Below are 16,244 nucleotides of genomic sequence, written 5' to 3'. Positions count from 1 at the left end.
TAATACGAGGAACTTATTACGTTAAGTTTTATGATTTTCATGACCAAAAATAGCCCAAAACAATGTGCCTTCAAAACTTTTCCAAAACATTCTGTCACCTCCAAACCATTTTTCCACAAATTTCATGACGGTGGGAGCCCTGCAAACCTCTTCAGATGTTCATCAGCAGCACTGTTAGTGGCAGAATTTATTTCCAAACACCACAACTGGAGCCTTCCAAGAAAAGCAAGGACAATCGTGCAAAATGACTACATTAGCATTTTATTAAACCTCTAGATCAGTGACTCGACTCATTTTCTACATCTTTTACTGTATATTCTGTATATTTTGATGCTTTTTTCATGCTTTACAGGTAGAGCTCATGCATTAGGCCCCACATTCTTGCTATATTATATGGGGGGAAAATCAATAACAAAGTGCATGAACCTATCCAGGACTGGGCCACCTACCACCGACACACAGACAGAGATTACTGACAGACAGTACACCGGATCATCTTTTCCCAATCATGAACGTCTGCTTGACTTTAAGGACAACATAAAAAAAAACTCATTGGTCTCCTTTAAAACGTGCCAGTAGGGAGTCTCCAAAAACCCTGAGGGCCTGAGCCTAGAGCAAGGTGTGCTGAAACAGGAGCGGGTTTGCACGTCACTGAAGGCGAGACGCGTTTCCACGCCTCAGCGAAAAAACGTACGTTCAAAAACATTTTATGGGACGAATTCAAAACACAGTGAATAAATTATGTGATTATTCTGCATGATCGAGTCAAAGTTTGAGGACTTTCACAGGGGTAAAAGATTTTAAAAAAATCAAATAAATACAAAGAGGAGCAGGATTTACAGACAAGAGGTTGCAAAACACAGCACAAGAAGGGAGTTTCAAAGCGACCAAGACATAATGTGACATTCAAATCGGATCAGGACATGAAATCCAAACAAAAAAAAACAAAAACATGATTCACAAATTTGGGATTCTGTCTTGTTTGGTATCAAAGAGCAGAGCTACACACGACTGCACACACGTCATCACAGATGTTCACGAAATGGCTAGAAAAACATCGAGTGTAGAGGCAGATCACTGACAAAAAAAAAAGTCATTTGGAAGTTTGGAAAACAGGAACAACCTGAAACTAAAAGATCTACGGAGGCAGGACAGATGCAGACGTCATCTTTGGTACGCTCTGGTGATGAAAATGACTTAAGCCGTATGTTTAAACTGTCAGTGGCTGCATTCTGCGATGTGAACGCAGGAGCACAGAGGTAACTCCCAACAGGGTTTGGCTCTTCTCTGGAAATGACTGCATATGGACGATCGCTGCGTTTCGTTGCATAAGGGCTGATCTCACCCTCCTCTAGTGCAAAAGGGCAAACGACAGGGGCTGTTTTGGAGTTTTAGGGTTCGTTAAACACCCAGTGTTTTCCTCTCAGTTCATTTTCTTTGGCCGGACAAGAAAGATGAGATTTCCGATTCCGATAAACTGCATCAACCACAGTTTCCACACTTATTTGTCACTTCAACTTCAACACTTTCCCATGATTTTTCCATGACAACATACTACAATTTCCATGATTCTGCCGTGTAGTTAGTAAAGAAAGATGTGTAACTGAGAGTGTGAGAACTGCAAGACAAATAAAACTGTTTCCTAGAGCGACAACAAGTTGATTTGGAGAGAAAAAAATCTATATTGTTTACTTAGTTGTCTTCCCTTTTCAGGTTTCACTCTTTTACCCCCCAAAACATTTTTAAAACGCCATGACTTTTCCAGGATTTCCATGGAAGACATTTTCAATTTGCATGACCTTTCTTTTTTTCCCCAAAAACATTTACAAGGTTGGCAAACATTTTTCACATTCCATGCCTTTCCTGGGATTTTTATGGAAAAAATGTTCAAATTCCATGACTTTTACAGGATCTTCATGAAGAAAAATTTCCTTTCCATGACTTTTCCAAAGTCTTGTCATCTTTTTACTCCAAAACATTTATAGGGCTGAAAAACATTTTCAAACTCCATGACTTTTCCAGGATTTTCATGGAAACTGTTTTCAATTTGCATGACTTTTTTGAATTTTTAAAATCTTTTTTTCCCCAAAACATTTACAAGGTTGGCGAATATTTTTCAATGACTTTCCATGACTTTTCCAGGATTTCCTAACTGTTGAAACCCTGGTCAAGATGCCGTTCATAGGAGTGGGAACATGATGAGGAATTATAGATTCAAGGAGACAAGACACTGACATCTGATATTAGGCTGTTAAATCAGCCTGAAAAGTGTAGAATAACAAAACTGATGCTCATATCCGGTTATTTCCTCATGTGTTCTTCACTGACATGAACACCTGAGAGGAGACAGACAAGTCCATCATGTCTGAATAAAGTTGAATCTGAATTGATTTTTTTTCTTAATCTAAACGCTGATCGAGTCCATGTGGCTCTTGTTTGAAAAGCCCTGGCTGGTTTGTAATTGGACATTATGAACCAAAATGAACCAAACACAAAAAACAACAACAACAAAATAAACATTTCATCATGGTCTGGCCCAAAGAAAACAAACTGTAGGTGTGATCTGTGACTGAAAAGCAGAAAATTGGATGGCAGAGCTGTACAATTTAGCCACAGCGGCGTGCAAATACAGAACTAATGTGCTAAAATAACATTTCTTTAGCAATTTGTGTCGTTTACCATGACGGGAACAGGAAAAATTCAAGCAACATTTAACAAAGTGTTCTCGACCACAGTTATGAAGTTAAAAAAAAAAAGAATCACACTCTTAGATTAAAATAAAACACAGATAGACCTGCGAACAAAACATAAAATAACACCGCTATAAGAACCTACAGGACATTAAAATGGTTTCACAATAAACATGGAACACAGAAAGTGACAGCAAACCTGGAGACATTAATTCATTTGGTATAATCACACATGCAAAATGAATAAATTAACATTACTTACACAGGCAAGTGCCATTTGCAACTGACAATACTGTATACAATTTTCCATTTCGAAGTATCGCTTTTCTTTTCAGTTTTGTCCTTTATATAAAGTTGCATAATTTACTGGATAGTAGCTTTCTCTTTTACTTTCTCATTTTTTTTTCCAAAGCAACATTTAATGTGTAGTGCTGGCTGTGGGGGAAGCAGCACGAGGTTGTATAAAAATTAAAGATTGAATGCAAAATTCATGGAGCGTGACTTCTGGATCGTCAGCGTTTGGTGCCAGTCGTCCCAACAACACACAACCCAGTCTTTAAAAAAAAAAGGAGTGAAAGGAAGAGTCCCGCCACTGAACTCGCTGCAGGTTTAATTTTGTTTGTTTTTTTCTTGGCGTCTGAACAGTTCCAGAAAGTAACGCAAGCGATCTCTGACTCACCCCACCCCTCCCGCCGCCCCGGCCGTGGCTCAGGTGGTGAGGGAAAACTGGTCCTGCTCGATGGGTTTCTTCACCCAGGCGCCCAGTCCGGCCTTCTGGAAGGCTCTGATGAGCGTGTGCTTGGCGACGTGGTACTCCACGGCCGCCTGCTTGGCCTCGTGGTAGCTGCTCGGCTTCACGGCTCGGATCCGCAGGGTGGAGAAAAGCTGCGGGACAAGGACAGACGGGATGCAGTTAGGCAGTGATGAACCTCGGTGATCCTGATGAGATCCTGATATTATTCTCTTTGTCAGGTGGCAGCCTGGAGGGGATCATGTGTTTTTAGCGTGCATCTGTATCTGTCTGCAGCTAATCTCCCATACCACTCAGCCTCACATTTTTTGTGCATAGTTATAACCTCACATTTTTTGTGCATAGTTATAACTGTATGATCAAGCACTTCTTGTGGCTATGGTGATTCAAAACTTTTCAGAACCTGTTTTATACCACCTCGGCTCGTTCCTCACTAAGCACCGGAGAAGGGGAGATATGCAGGCAGTGCATCCATATTTTCCCTTCTCCTGGTAAGTGAAAAGAAAAAAAAACGTTTAGGAATTGGGTTTGGGAATTGTTCCTATCCAGATTTGCACACCAGTTCAGACAGAACGTCTTCTGGTTTGTTTTAGTTTGTTTTTTGTGTGCCAAGAGATAATCTGCACTTCCAGCCGGGTCGGAAGTAAACGATATCGCTAAAGAAGGAAGTGTGTGAGAGTGGAGACTGACGCACAGAGCCGACATTTTACTTTTGTTAAAACTCAGATGTGGTCCAGGGTGGTTGATGATGCTCACCAGATGCCACATAAAGTCAGTGTCCACTTTATGAGCTCCACCTGTACAGTCTAATGCACTTCAATGCAGCAGCTCTGCCATAAATTCTACCTTTTAACAAAGTTTATAATGTTCAGTTTTTGTTGGAGAATGTGTAAATTTAATTCTGTGTTTATTACTGAGGTTGTAGTTTGCAGAGGTCTTGTACTGGACTACATTATATTGAGAGGTGTTTCCAATTTTTTGTCCTCATTTATTTAATATACATGAGGTGGGACAGAATAGTGGAAACAGCTGTCAGTAAAATGCAGTCCAGTCCAACAGCAGCACTAACTATGAGCTCAATGCCAAACATAGAAGTGAATGAACACCTCTGTTACTGTGACAACAAGACAAGCTGAGCATTATAGGCAGCAGGAGAGGAAACTTTATAGCACAACAGCTGGATTGGATTAGATTAGACAGTACAGGTGGAGCTGATAAGGTGGACACTGAGCCTCCACACACACATCAGTCAGTCCTGGTGTGAAACTGTGGATGCTCTGCCTCCAGGTGATGATGTGGCCGGTACCTTGCAGTGCAGGCGGACCCAGCGGCTGTAAAGGGTGTGTTTACAGAGTCTGGAGGGCCGGCCCAGGTCGTCTTTCCCCGTTGTGGCGTTGATGACCTCCAGTCCCTGGTCTCCCACCGTCCAGTTCACGCTGAAGTTCGGAGCTTTTCCTGGCTGGCGAGCCTCGGCGTTGCTGATCCCTGCGGAGCACAGCGACATGTGAGGGTTCCCACACAGTTGACTGAGAATTTGTCTGTGTCTGGCATTTTTTGTTTTTATTTTTTTTATTGAAAATGCCAATGACTTTTTTTTTTGCGACCAAATTTACATTGTTTTTCTCTTCCCCCCCCTTTTTTCAATATGGAAGAGACACCACATAACAAAATCAAATAACTGAAATATCGACACTGCATAACACAATCAGTTCACTGAGGTAATCACATATGCATTGTAAATGTACGTACATTTGCATACACATGAAGGGATGGACTGAAATATCAAAATTAATGAAGTGAACAAGACAAAAACAGGAATGTGTGCTCAGAAGCCAAGAGAAGAGTATTCGTGTGGTCGCCAAACGTTGAAAAAATAAAAAAAGGAAAAATTAAATCGCAATAACCCGCCCCCAATTTCATCTTTTCATTAAATCTTACATAGATATTATTACGTCCCTGGAGAACAGATTGTATTCCCTGCCTGGAATAAATCCTTCAATTTTATGGTAATCCAGGAACACCATAAAATAAAATATACAATATAGAGACATGAAGAGGGGGAATCTAGGGTTAGGGTTTAAGTGTTTTCTTTTTCTTCACATTTTCTTTACACAGTCTCTGTTTAATGTCCCATGTTAGTTATTATATGAATGCATGTGATGTCATGTAGCGTCTATCTGTTGCTTCACCAATAATAAAAAAGACAGAGTGTCAGGTGTAGCATCTTCCTCCTCTTCCTCCTGGGGGAAAAATTAAATAAAAACCTTCATGGAGATCAGTGAGGTGTAAAAGCGTCTCACCACTGAGGAGCGGCCGGTTCAAGGCGAACGGCGGCGGCAGGCCCTCGATCTCGGTGATCCTCTGGTACATGGCCCGGGAGAGGTGGTCGGCGTGGTACAGGCTGCCCAGGATGATGCTGGAGAAGTAGATGGGCTCGGTGAAGTAGCTCATCAGAGAGCCCTGAAATCCCACCACGTTCCACCTGCCGGGAAACAAAACAACAACAGGTTTATTCCATTTATTCCAGTCTGCAGGGAACAAATGCACAGGAAAACACATTTGACTCGACTGAATTTTGCTGAAGAGTAGTTTTACGCGTCAGTGACCTTTACACGTGGATTTATCTTCGTTTCTCATTATAGCTTCTCGTATTTCGATATGAAAAAGCAAAAGTTTGCCGACGCGTCTGTTCCCTTTCCAAGCTGAGGTCAGAAGTTGTGTTTTCATTTCTCACATTCTCCTGTCACTTTTATCTGTCCACGGAAAATGTCATGATATTTCGTCCGTGCTCGTTTTCATTTTTGTCTTCGAAAAAATTGTTGTTGACGAGCAGAACTGGAAATTAACGCCGGTTCAACGGTTCTGAAGGAAATCTGACCGCAACCTGGATAAAGTGAACGATTTCATGAGCAAATAACTTCAAAGTTATTCAACTGTGAGTTTTATTTGAATGTCAGAGATCAGTTTGCAAGAGCTGGTAATAATTTCATCAAACTTTAGAATAAAGGGTTTTCATGACTTATATTCCTTTTGTATGAAGCTACTGCATGTACTAAAAAAAGATATGGCCTTTATTTTCTTTGTGATTTTCTTTTATTGGTAAAAAATCAATATTAAAATAATAATCTGTGACATTTCCATATAAATAAATGCCTGTTTTGATCCCTCTGATTGCTACAACACAACAGTGATTCAATCATCAGTTCATGAAACTTTTATTTTTACTTCCTCTGGTGCACAGGAAGTAGTTATGAGCATTTAGCACCAAAGATGGCCACAAAATAAACATTAAAAAATTGTGGAGATTACCACTTTAACATTTGCCTTTTCATGCAAAAGCCTTCGAAGCCTGATTTTAGTGGAAAAAGATTTAAAAACACATTTGTATCCAAAATGTCATTTTATTCATCAAAATAAGAGGAAGGCTTTTATCTGGGCTTCAGTGTCGCCATTTGCCGTAAAAGTCGCATGATTAGTGAGGTTGTTCGCCCGACCCGGGACCTTTTCAGTCATTTTGTCAACATTTTGTGCTCCGTTTCGAAAAACCACCTTGACGTGGAGGGAAAAAGGGGGAAACTGAGGTTCACTTAAAAAGCAGAATGGGAGCCTGAGCAAGGAACGTAAAACACACAAATCTTAAAAAAAAATCAACATCATTGTTTGTGGTAATTCTCCAGATAATGCACAGTTGATTCTGGTCCGAGGGGGGGCCGGCGGCTCTGCGGCTCCCTGGCGATTAATCAAGAAGTCTAATCAAGCCTCCGGCGGCCTAATGACACCTCGAGATCTGCAGCTCCCAGCCGAGTGATTGCGGCATGACAGAGAGTTAATTTAGCCTCTTTTAAAATGCACCTAATCATAATCATTAGGATTCCAAGTGACTTTGATCAAACACACACTTCAACACCATAACGGAGAACGCAGAGCCCCTTTTCCTATTCTGAAAAGAGAAACCTATACAATGCAGCCAGATTATAGACCCCGTCGATCCACATGTATAATTAACTCATTCATATGTTTGACTGGTGCGATACAAAGACATTTCTCAAGCTGCGCGAGGGAACACTCATCTGTCTTCTCAGTCTGGGGTCGGGTAAGGACGCACCTCCACACGCCGGAAACCACAAATCAAAACTGCAAACTTGAACTCACCAGCGTTAGATCTTATTCCTCTCTCATCACTCTCAGCACCGTTTGCTCTTCTGGTATCATTTTCCTTGTACAAGTGACCCAGTTCTGATCTTACGCTCACGTGTCGTCCACATCGGATGTGCATTATGCAAATATGAGCGAGAAAAAAACGAAGAGGAACCAAACAGTGAGTGGTTGCCTTCCCCCCGGTCCAGACCCACACCTCCACACCTGCACACGTCCTGCTAAATGTCCCTGTTTTTCCACTTTTCCACTGTTTTTCCACTACATGGTACCGGTTGAACTTCACTCTACTTGCTTTACTTTGTGGATTTTGTTTTTCACTGCACTCGAAGCCTCGCCGGTCGGTCGTGGGCGTGTTCAAGAGTGTGTTCGAGCCCCCAGACGAGGTGTTTTATTTTCCAAAAATCGACAACACCACCTCGAAATGGCTGCTTCACATGAACAATGAGCGCAAGGAAGAGATTCACTGAGAAACCTATTTTTTTTTTTTTTTTTTTTACATGCATCCCTCTAAATGTCCCTCGCTGGTCGTCCATGAGTGAGGGAGTGAGCACAATTTGCCATGCATAGCCCACAGTGGCCGTGCAGCGTGCACTGTGGGCGAAAACGCATATCTGCAGATCCACTTTTGGCTTCACGGGTCAACACATGCCTACATCAGGCAGCCTGTCCTGCAAACAATTCGAAACAAGTTGGATAAAAGCAATGAGTAGGATGATGGAGGATGAAGGCTCAGGCCAGTGGAGTAATCCCGAGGTTATGTGCCTTTTGAGTCTATGGGGTGAAGAGTTAATACAGGCTACAATAAAGGGGAAACATCACCAACAGAGCCGCCTGAAGAGATTTCGATTGGAGAGCAGGGATCTAACACAAACTCAAAAGGCTAAAAGAAAAAAAACAAGGAGGTAAAAGACTAAAACAAGAGGAACCACAGTGGCCGTATTACAGGCCCTTTTTATGACCAAATGGATTGATTGCATTTTAGGCAAAAAAAAAACAAACTCTCATCTGCGCATGTGGGTAGTTTTATACACAACCTTTTTTCTTTTGACTTTTTTCTACTGATATAATCATGCTAATAAACATTTTTTTCAATTAACATTAACATTTGTGAATTCAAAGCAAGGTTTGCGATAGTGAATCTAATACTGAACACTACTATTTCAAATTTACTGTAAATGAATCTTGGTCCTAAATATTGGGTATCGGTGTCCTATTGGCCCTAGCAACCATGTCCAAACAGACTCTGCTTCCATGTGGAGTCAGAGGGAAAAGCAGGAGGATGAATTACAAACCTGGCAATTTTGTCGCTGCAGGACATGGTGAGCAGCCTCTCGCCCTGGAGGACCCCGTCCCACGTCTGGATGGTGTTGGTGGAGCGCACCGGGATGGTTCCCTCCCCCGACTCGATCTTGGTGCGCAGCTGCCCGCGGGCTTTCCTGTTTGGATGTCTGTCTCCCTGGTCTGTGGCATGAAAAACATCACATGCAAGCCATTTTGAAGCTCTTACAGTAACTTTTACTGCTCTACAACTTCATCCTATCGTGGAGTTAACAGACACACGAGATAAAGTGGGATTAAACATCATGTCTTAGTCTGGGCAAGTCAGAAAAAGGGGATTTTGCCCAAAACGTTGGAGTTTGGCCACACTAAACAACATTATTTTTTCACTTCATCCACTAACCCTCCGCTCCAGCCTCGTGAGGAGAGAAGATGCGGGCGTCCCCACATGGCGAGGTGCTGATGTAGAGGTGAAACTGGACGTTTTCCTTCAGCCGGAAGCCTTGTCTGTTGTCGCAGGCAGTGAAGACTGACTTCTGGTGCTCCTCTTTGTTGTTACTGGAAATACGAGGAATCAAACAGGGATAATGGGTAAGTTAGCCGAGACACTGCAAGCATCAAATGGCATTATTTTGCACCAAGGATTAAGGTTTTGTGTTCCCCCTAACAGAGTATTAATACATACTCAACATCTTAACGCATTAAGGAGTTATAGTCGTGTCAAGAAAATCTGTTTTTTTTTCATTTAAGTCCCAAAATCCAATCAGATCATTTTCAATTTTCATTTTCAAAATCATGTATTGTCTCTACATGAACATGAAAACATGTTTTACTTATTGTAGATTAGATTGGCTATACCTTTACTGAGCCCCCTAAGGGCAAATTCAAATAACACAGCAGCAGTAGCAGCAGTTGGCATCAAAGTTAACATTAAAGCAAGAAAAAGGGAGGTGATGTTGGAATAGAACACAATAGATCCATCTATATATATCTATATCTATCTATCTATCTATCTATCTATCTATCTATATATATATATATATATATATATATATATATATATATATATATACAACTATATCCTGATCCTATTCTGTACTGTTCTAGATATAAAACAAAAAGCATCGCATGGTGAAAAAAATAAGATGCCCAATAGCTATATGTAAGAGTAATAGTCCTTAATATCTGATTAATTTTTTGTTTAAAGTCTTCTTCTATGCCAGGCCTATTCAATTGGCGGCCCACGGGCCACATGCGGCCCAGAAGCAATTCCCGAGTGGCCCAGCTCGTGGTTCAACCAAAAAAGCAGAGAAAAACATTCGCAAGAATGAACTCGAAATCCCTGCAGTAGTTCAGAAAGTGAATGCAACACTCCACGTTGCCTAGCAACACACAACCAAGTCACACTGCAGCGCGTTGTTTTGAAAGTTACTGATGCTAGCGGCTCAAAAGTATGTCTTTTTCAACCCTTAAACGAAAAATTGACGATGAAAACCGCCGTTTTAACCCTGTCTGGACAGACAGATACTGTTTTATTTTACCACCAACTCCAAACGCCAAACCTATGTGTTTACTTTGTAATGACTGCGTTGCGGTACTTAAGGAGTACAATGTCCGGAGACACCACCTGGAAAAACACCCGACTTTCCGGGTAAACTTTCCCGAAGGATCTCAGCAGAGAACCTCAAAGGTGCAAAGTTTAATTGCATCTTACAACCGGAGCAGTACTACTTTGGTGCGGACATGTACAACACAAGAGAGAGCCACAGCAGCTTCCCTTCGTGTGATATGGCTGCTTTATACAAAAATTAAAATGACAAAATGATGAATAAACATCACTTGTTATTTCATTATGTTTCTGTTGGTTTGTAATTTGTCATTACCTCCTGCTTACTGACCACTGAAAATGCCTGGCCCAGCTTAAGGTCTCGGTTAAAAATCTGGCCCAACTGAATTTGTAATTGAATAGCCCTGTTCTATGCCATAACTAAGTCAGAGTGCTTCAATAATAATAAATGATGTCTTTCTTGTTTGTTAATGTTTTTCTTAACGGGTAGACTGTCTGGTTTGCATTCCAGTGGAGTTGAAAACCTCAGCATATGGAATATATATACATTTTCCTATATCCAAGTGACCAATTTGTAAAATTTGCTGATATTCCCCGACTCCCCAAAAGATTTTTTTTAATCATATTTTCTCAGTTTTCCAGGCTGGAATACACCATGATTATCCAGAAATTCTTTGAGCATTGACTTTTTAAAGACCTGCAGCTCTCCTGGTGCATTAGAGATGCACATAAAGACAGATACAGTACAGTAAACACAGTCCAACTAATTTTTTTTCTAGACACAGTCCCTCAGTTTTCCGCTGCAGTTGGACTCACCTGAGAAAGTGCTCCAGCTGGGAGTACAGGTACCTGATGAGTGACCGTCGAGCCACAATCTCAGCGTGGCAGTCGTTCAGTGCCAACCCCCGGTCGCTCATGTATTCACCGTTTATGCACTTGGTCCCTGTGGACACGCAGATGACCTGGGCCTCCTTCACATCTGTGCCTGGACACACAAATTTGAAGAGAGACATTTGCAATGGAAAACAGACATTTGTTCCAGTGAAGGGTCTGACAGCTGCTCTGTACCTGCAGATTGGACATATTCCAATATTTCTTGGAGGCCAAACTTCCTCAGAGGCAGAAATAAAGTCACAGTTTGAGATAAAACCTCAAAAGACAGAGCCAAAAAAAACATTTTCAGAATGCAAGTTAGTTGCCTGACAAATCTGAATGCTAAGGATGGAGCTCTGGTCAAAACTTGAATCAAACACACAAGTGTCAAATATTATTTCTTCCTTGGTAAGTAGTTTACACAGATCCCAATAGGCGAGCAAGGCCAGTTGTCCCCCATGTCTACGTGGACTTGCTGAGCCTCTGTTTGCCCAATTTAGACAGAATTTGGGGGAATGATAGATTGTGATACTGACATTTTGAATATAAACCTGACTGGCCCACCACAGTGCCACCACCAACACTCACTATTGTTATAATGTGTTGAAAATGTACTGATACTGCAAACAAAAGGACTCAATTCACCAAAGTTTCAAGTTTTATATTGAAAACAAATGAAGGTGCAACATTATGCACTTTTTGTTTGAATAAACATAAAAGTAGTCGTATAGCCAATACCTAATGTAAACATATAACAAACATATCAAATGTGCATTAAAGGGTAATTTCGGTATGTTTAAACCTGAACCCAGATGTCGCCATCATTTGGGGTCTAAATGACAATTACAGTTGCAAATATTACATTGCAGCCTGTTTTGCACCTTAGGTAATCTCACTCAGTACTGGACCAACAGCAACAATGTTTCCCTGGGGATCATTTGACCCAGCATAGCTCCACCAACAGGACAAAATGTTCACAGGCTTCAAGCAGCAGTGTCTCAGACACTGCTGTCCCAGTTTTGCAGATGACATAGCTTCATATTGTGATGTTGAGTCTTTATGAAATGAAACTGATTGGCCCACAGCAGCAGCACCAACAGAGCAATAAGGTTTGTGCTCATGAAGCTGCCTGGCCAAATCTGATGAAGCTTTGGTCACTGATGCATTTTTACACTGAAATGAATTGGCCCACCGCAGTGCCACCAACAGACCAACAATTACCCAAGCTTCAAGTGATCTCTTGTTTGTAGCAAAGCAGGATGAGTCAGTCATACCTGTTGTCATGACCACACCAGCCAAGACTTTCCGTCGAGCATGGGGGGACGTGAAGTTGTCGGTCAGTTCACTGAACTTGTCAACAACCAGACGAGAGACGGCGTCTGCAAGCACCTGAGACAGCAAAGCAAGAGACACATTTGAAAAAAAAAAAACAGCTTTTGAGGAAAAAAGAAATACAGGGAGAAACAGAGAAGCTTTTGGAGGTTTTGGTTTGAACCCAAAGGAAAAATTTAGACAATCTCTCCAAAGACAAATGACTGGAATGTGCTGAAAGTCCTCTTATCCACATTAAAACTATGACTAAATATTTCAATTAAGCAGGGTTGCACTGGTGTGAACGCCGGCCAAGGCGTCTGAGAGGCTTAACACAGTCAAATCCTCTCCTTCACTGACTGATCTGTAAATAAAACAGACTTTACGGGGGAATGCTTGTATAATCAATAGCTGTGTTTGAATAGCAGTCAGGGGTGATGTTAATTAAGATAGCACCATTGTTATCTGTGGCCAGGGATTACAGGCAGGGATTAGGTTATGTGTAAATAGATTCCCAGTGCACACCGTTTTGAACCTCTGTGCTTTATTGGTCTTATTTTCAATAAGACTTTGGCAGAGGTTTGTAGTTGATGTGTGACAGCTGTAGACACATTTTTTTTCAGTATTAATTAATATTCACCCCCTTCAAGTGCAACACTGATTTTGTTGTGAGGTGTTGCATGAGGCCATGATCGCACAGGACAGTGGTCTTCAAAGTGGCATTCGAGAACCCTCAGGGGCCCTTGAGGGGCTTCCAGAGGGCCCTCAGCAAAATGATGCAAGGTTCAGTTCCACTATAACTCACTTCGCAAGAAAGAATTACAGAACTAAAAATGTGTGAGTGATGTTTGAGTAATTATGTTATTCAACAGTGATAATTCAATATTTTTTACCATCAATCAATCAATGAGATTTTTCTGCTCTGATCACTACCCTGTCACATGCCACATTCACAGTCTGAGGTGCAGATTTTGGACGACATCTGCTGCAAACAAACCACTGAATATAATCAAATGGACAGATGCGTTCAAATGCAAGTCCTATGTAATCACAACCTTATGCATCACTGTATGCCATCATTAGCTTTGCATATTGCAGTTATCTTACTTAATTAGGCTCAACAAAAAAAGAATGACACTGGACAGCAAAAGAATGCCATCATTCAGAGCCTGCTTACCTGTGGCAGGTGAAGCTGCAGTCCTTCTCTCGGTATTGGTTGTCGTGATGGTGCTTGGTCCAGCTTCATGTTAAAGAGAGCTGAGAGAGCAGCCTGGGCAGCCCGGGCCTTGGCCAGCTTCTTGTTCCGCCCAGAACCCTGGAAGTTCTGTGCATCTACAGTCACCGACATGACAAAGTTCTTGGCGTGGCTCTCTCCGCTCTCAGACACAAAGTCATACTTGAGGCCCGGCCGCAGCTCGTTGAGGATCATGACGGGGTTCTTGCCATTTGTAGGAGCGATGAAGGTGGCGGGGGCCTGAGGTACCGGTAAAGGGGCCTGGACCAAGTTTGGGACAGGGGAGGCTAGCAATGGGTACTCTATTCCCAATGAGCTGAAGGAACCATTACTGTTGGATGCAAGGTAAAATGGGTCATCCGCTGGGGGAGATGTTTCAAAGCCATTAAAGAGCATGTCTGGAAAGTCCGCCTGGTCAGAGGTGAAATCCGTGTGGACGGACAATGTCCGACCCATGGCCATGTGGGCTTCAGATGCGTTGGGGAACTGGACGAAGGAGCGCAGCGCCTTCTCAGCTGCGTTCAGCTTGGCCTTCTTCTTCGTAGGACCTGAACCCTCAAAGAGCTGCCCATTGACCTCCACAGTCATCACAAAGACAGGAGCATGGACCGGCCCGGTCTGGGAGAGCAGTTTGTACTGCAGCCCCGGCTTGATCTCATTCAGCTGCATGAGGGCATTCTTAGGTAGAATGGGCCCGGGGACTTTCTTACGCTTCTTGGGCCTGTACTTGGAATGTGTGTGCCCATTATTGCCCTCCTCTAAGGGCCGCTTCCTCCCACCCCCACCGCTCCCATTGGGGAGCTGAGCAGCCTCAGCTGCAACCCCCTCTTTGGAGAAGAGGTTGTCCAAGTTCCGATTTTCCTTAACATCAGTGCTGCATGAACCTGCGGTGCCCAGAAAGAGTAACTTACAACGCCTTCGTTGCAGGATCTTGTAAATGTAAAATTTAGAGATTCCTTTACCTCTCTTTGTAACTGAACAAGTGATGTGTGTTCCTTATCAATATTTTAGGGGTGGCATTGGAATAATCAAGTGACAGTAAATTATGTTGGCACACTTACAATGGATAAGCAAGTCTACAAAAGATAATGATACCTTAATTTATCACATCAAAATAGTAATTGTAACATAAAAAACATGATTAACCAAGCGACACAACATTTAGAAGAAATGACAATGAAAATTTTCTACTTTTTAATACTTCCCTTAACAAGGTAACATGAGCTTTGAGAGTTTAATTGCCATTAAAAAGTATTTATATGACTTTGTTTATTGCAGTGAGTTAGCCTTTGTCTTCCTCCAAATGAAGAAAACTACAGCACAAATTTAAACTAAGCCTTCTTTAAAAGACAAAAGGTATTGTTGCTATTCTCTGGAAGATCTGTGTTTTAGGAACACATATCACCGGGCCCTGTTAACAAAGCCGATGGAACTTAATGTAAATTTCCATTTATAACATCCTCCAGCAAAAGCTCGATAGGTTACTCCTTTCGGTGCTCAGGACAGAAAGTAATCCTTCTATAAAATGCAGGTTTATGGGGGTTGTGGGGGGAAGATGAGGGTGCAAACAAGGATGTCAACTTTCCCAAAAATGGATTTGCACTTGAAATAATGATGCCTGAAGGAAGCTGCTCAAGAGACTTAATCAACTCTCAGGATTCATTTGGTTAAATGTGGTCATTTCAAACAGGAAACCAGGAGCCACACTGAAAATGAATTTGGGTAAAAAAAATTAAAAAATAAAAACAAAACAACAAAAAAACAAACACTGCTAGCTCGTCTGTGTTAGGCGGTCAAGAAATCTTGTGGCAACCAGCTGGAGACAGACGGGCAATTTGCTTAATAAATCAACAACAGTTTACACATTGCAATAGAGTGACTTCGACACATAAAAATCTATCAATGTAAATCGAGATGTTCATGTGCCGGCTAACAATGCAAGACCAATTTATTTTACTGGAAGCCAATATGCATTGCGAGTCACTATGTCCTGAAACAGAGTGCACAGCGCCCAGACAGAATTGTCTTTGGCTTGCCGTCACAGCACAGTAGGCTATGCAAAGTAAATAACATGCATGCGAGAGGGGGTGGAAACTCAAACAAGAAAAACACAATGGCAGTTAATGCCCTGAGCAACAAGAGGGGGGGAGTGATTATAGGCCTATTGGGTGAAGAGAGAGAAGAGATTTAACATATTGTTGTGACTTCACTGAAATAGCAACTGCTGCAGCTTGGCAAGGAAACCGCTCCGAACAACAAAAAAATCTGCAGGAGACACATCAACATGAAGGTCAGTTGTCCATGCATCTAAATGGGGTGTCTTAGATTTAAACGGTCCGATCAAAACTGTTTTTTGGGAGTAAAGCTGCATCAGAAAGCCCT

At 41.9% G+C, this 16,244-nt stretch overlaps 1 protein-coding gene across 2 annotated transcripts in view; it reads right to left on the bottom strand.

Annotated features, from left to right (window-relative positions):
- Positions 1-240: 240 nt before the first annotated feature.
- LOC115373902 (double-stranded RNA-specific editase 1-like) overlaps positions 241-16,244 on the bottom strand; it is a 63,667-nt gene continuing 47,663 nt past the window's right edge. For both annotated transcript variants that reach the window (XM_030072539.1, XM_030072547.1), the window contains exons 4-11: positions 13,806-14,746; positions 12,592-12,706; positions 11,261-11,429; positions 9,281-9,435; positions 8,892-9,060; positions 5,742-5,923; positions 4,748-4,926; positions 241-3,575 (exon numbers count right to left, since the gene is read on the bottom strand). In XM_030072539.1, the coding sequence (XP_029928399.1) occupies positions 3,399-3,575; positions 4,748-4,926; positions 5,742-5,923; positions 8,892-9,060; positions 9,281-9,435; positions 11,261-11,429; positions 12,592-12,706; positions 13,806-14,746 (2,087 nt within the window). In that variant the 3' untranslated portion in view covers positions 241-3,398. The remainder of the gene's footprint in view (positions 3,576-4,747; positions 4,927-5,741; positions 5,924-8,891; positions 9,061-9,280; positions 9,436-11,260; positions 11,430-12,591; positions 12,707-13,805; positions 14,747-16,244) is intronic.

Source organism: Myripristis murdjan, chromosome 2 (genome assembly GCF_902150065.1).
Source record: "Myripristis murdjan chromosome 2, fMyrMur1.1, whole genome shotgun sequence".
NCBI lineage: Eukaryota > Metazoa > Chordata > Actinopteri > Holocentriformes > Holocentridae > Myripristis > Myripristis murdjan.
Note: the sequence above shows the minus strand (reverse complement) of the source record. Positions and strands in the feature narration are given on the sequence as shown.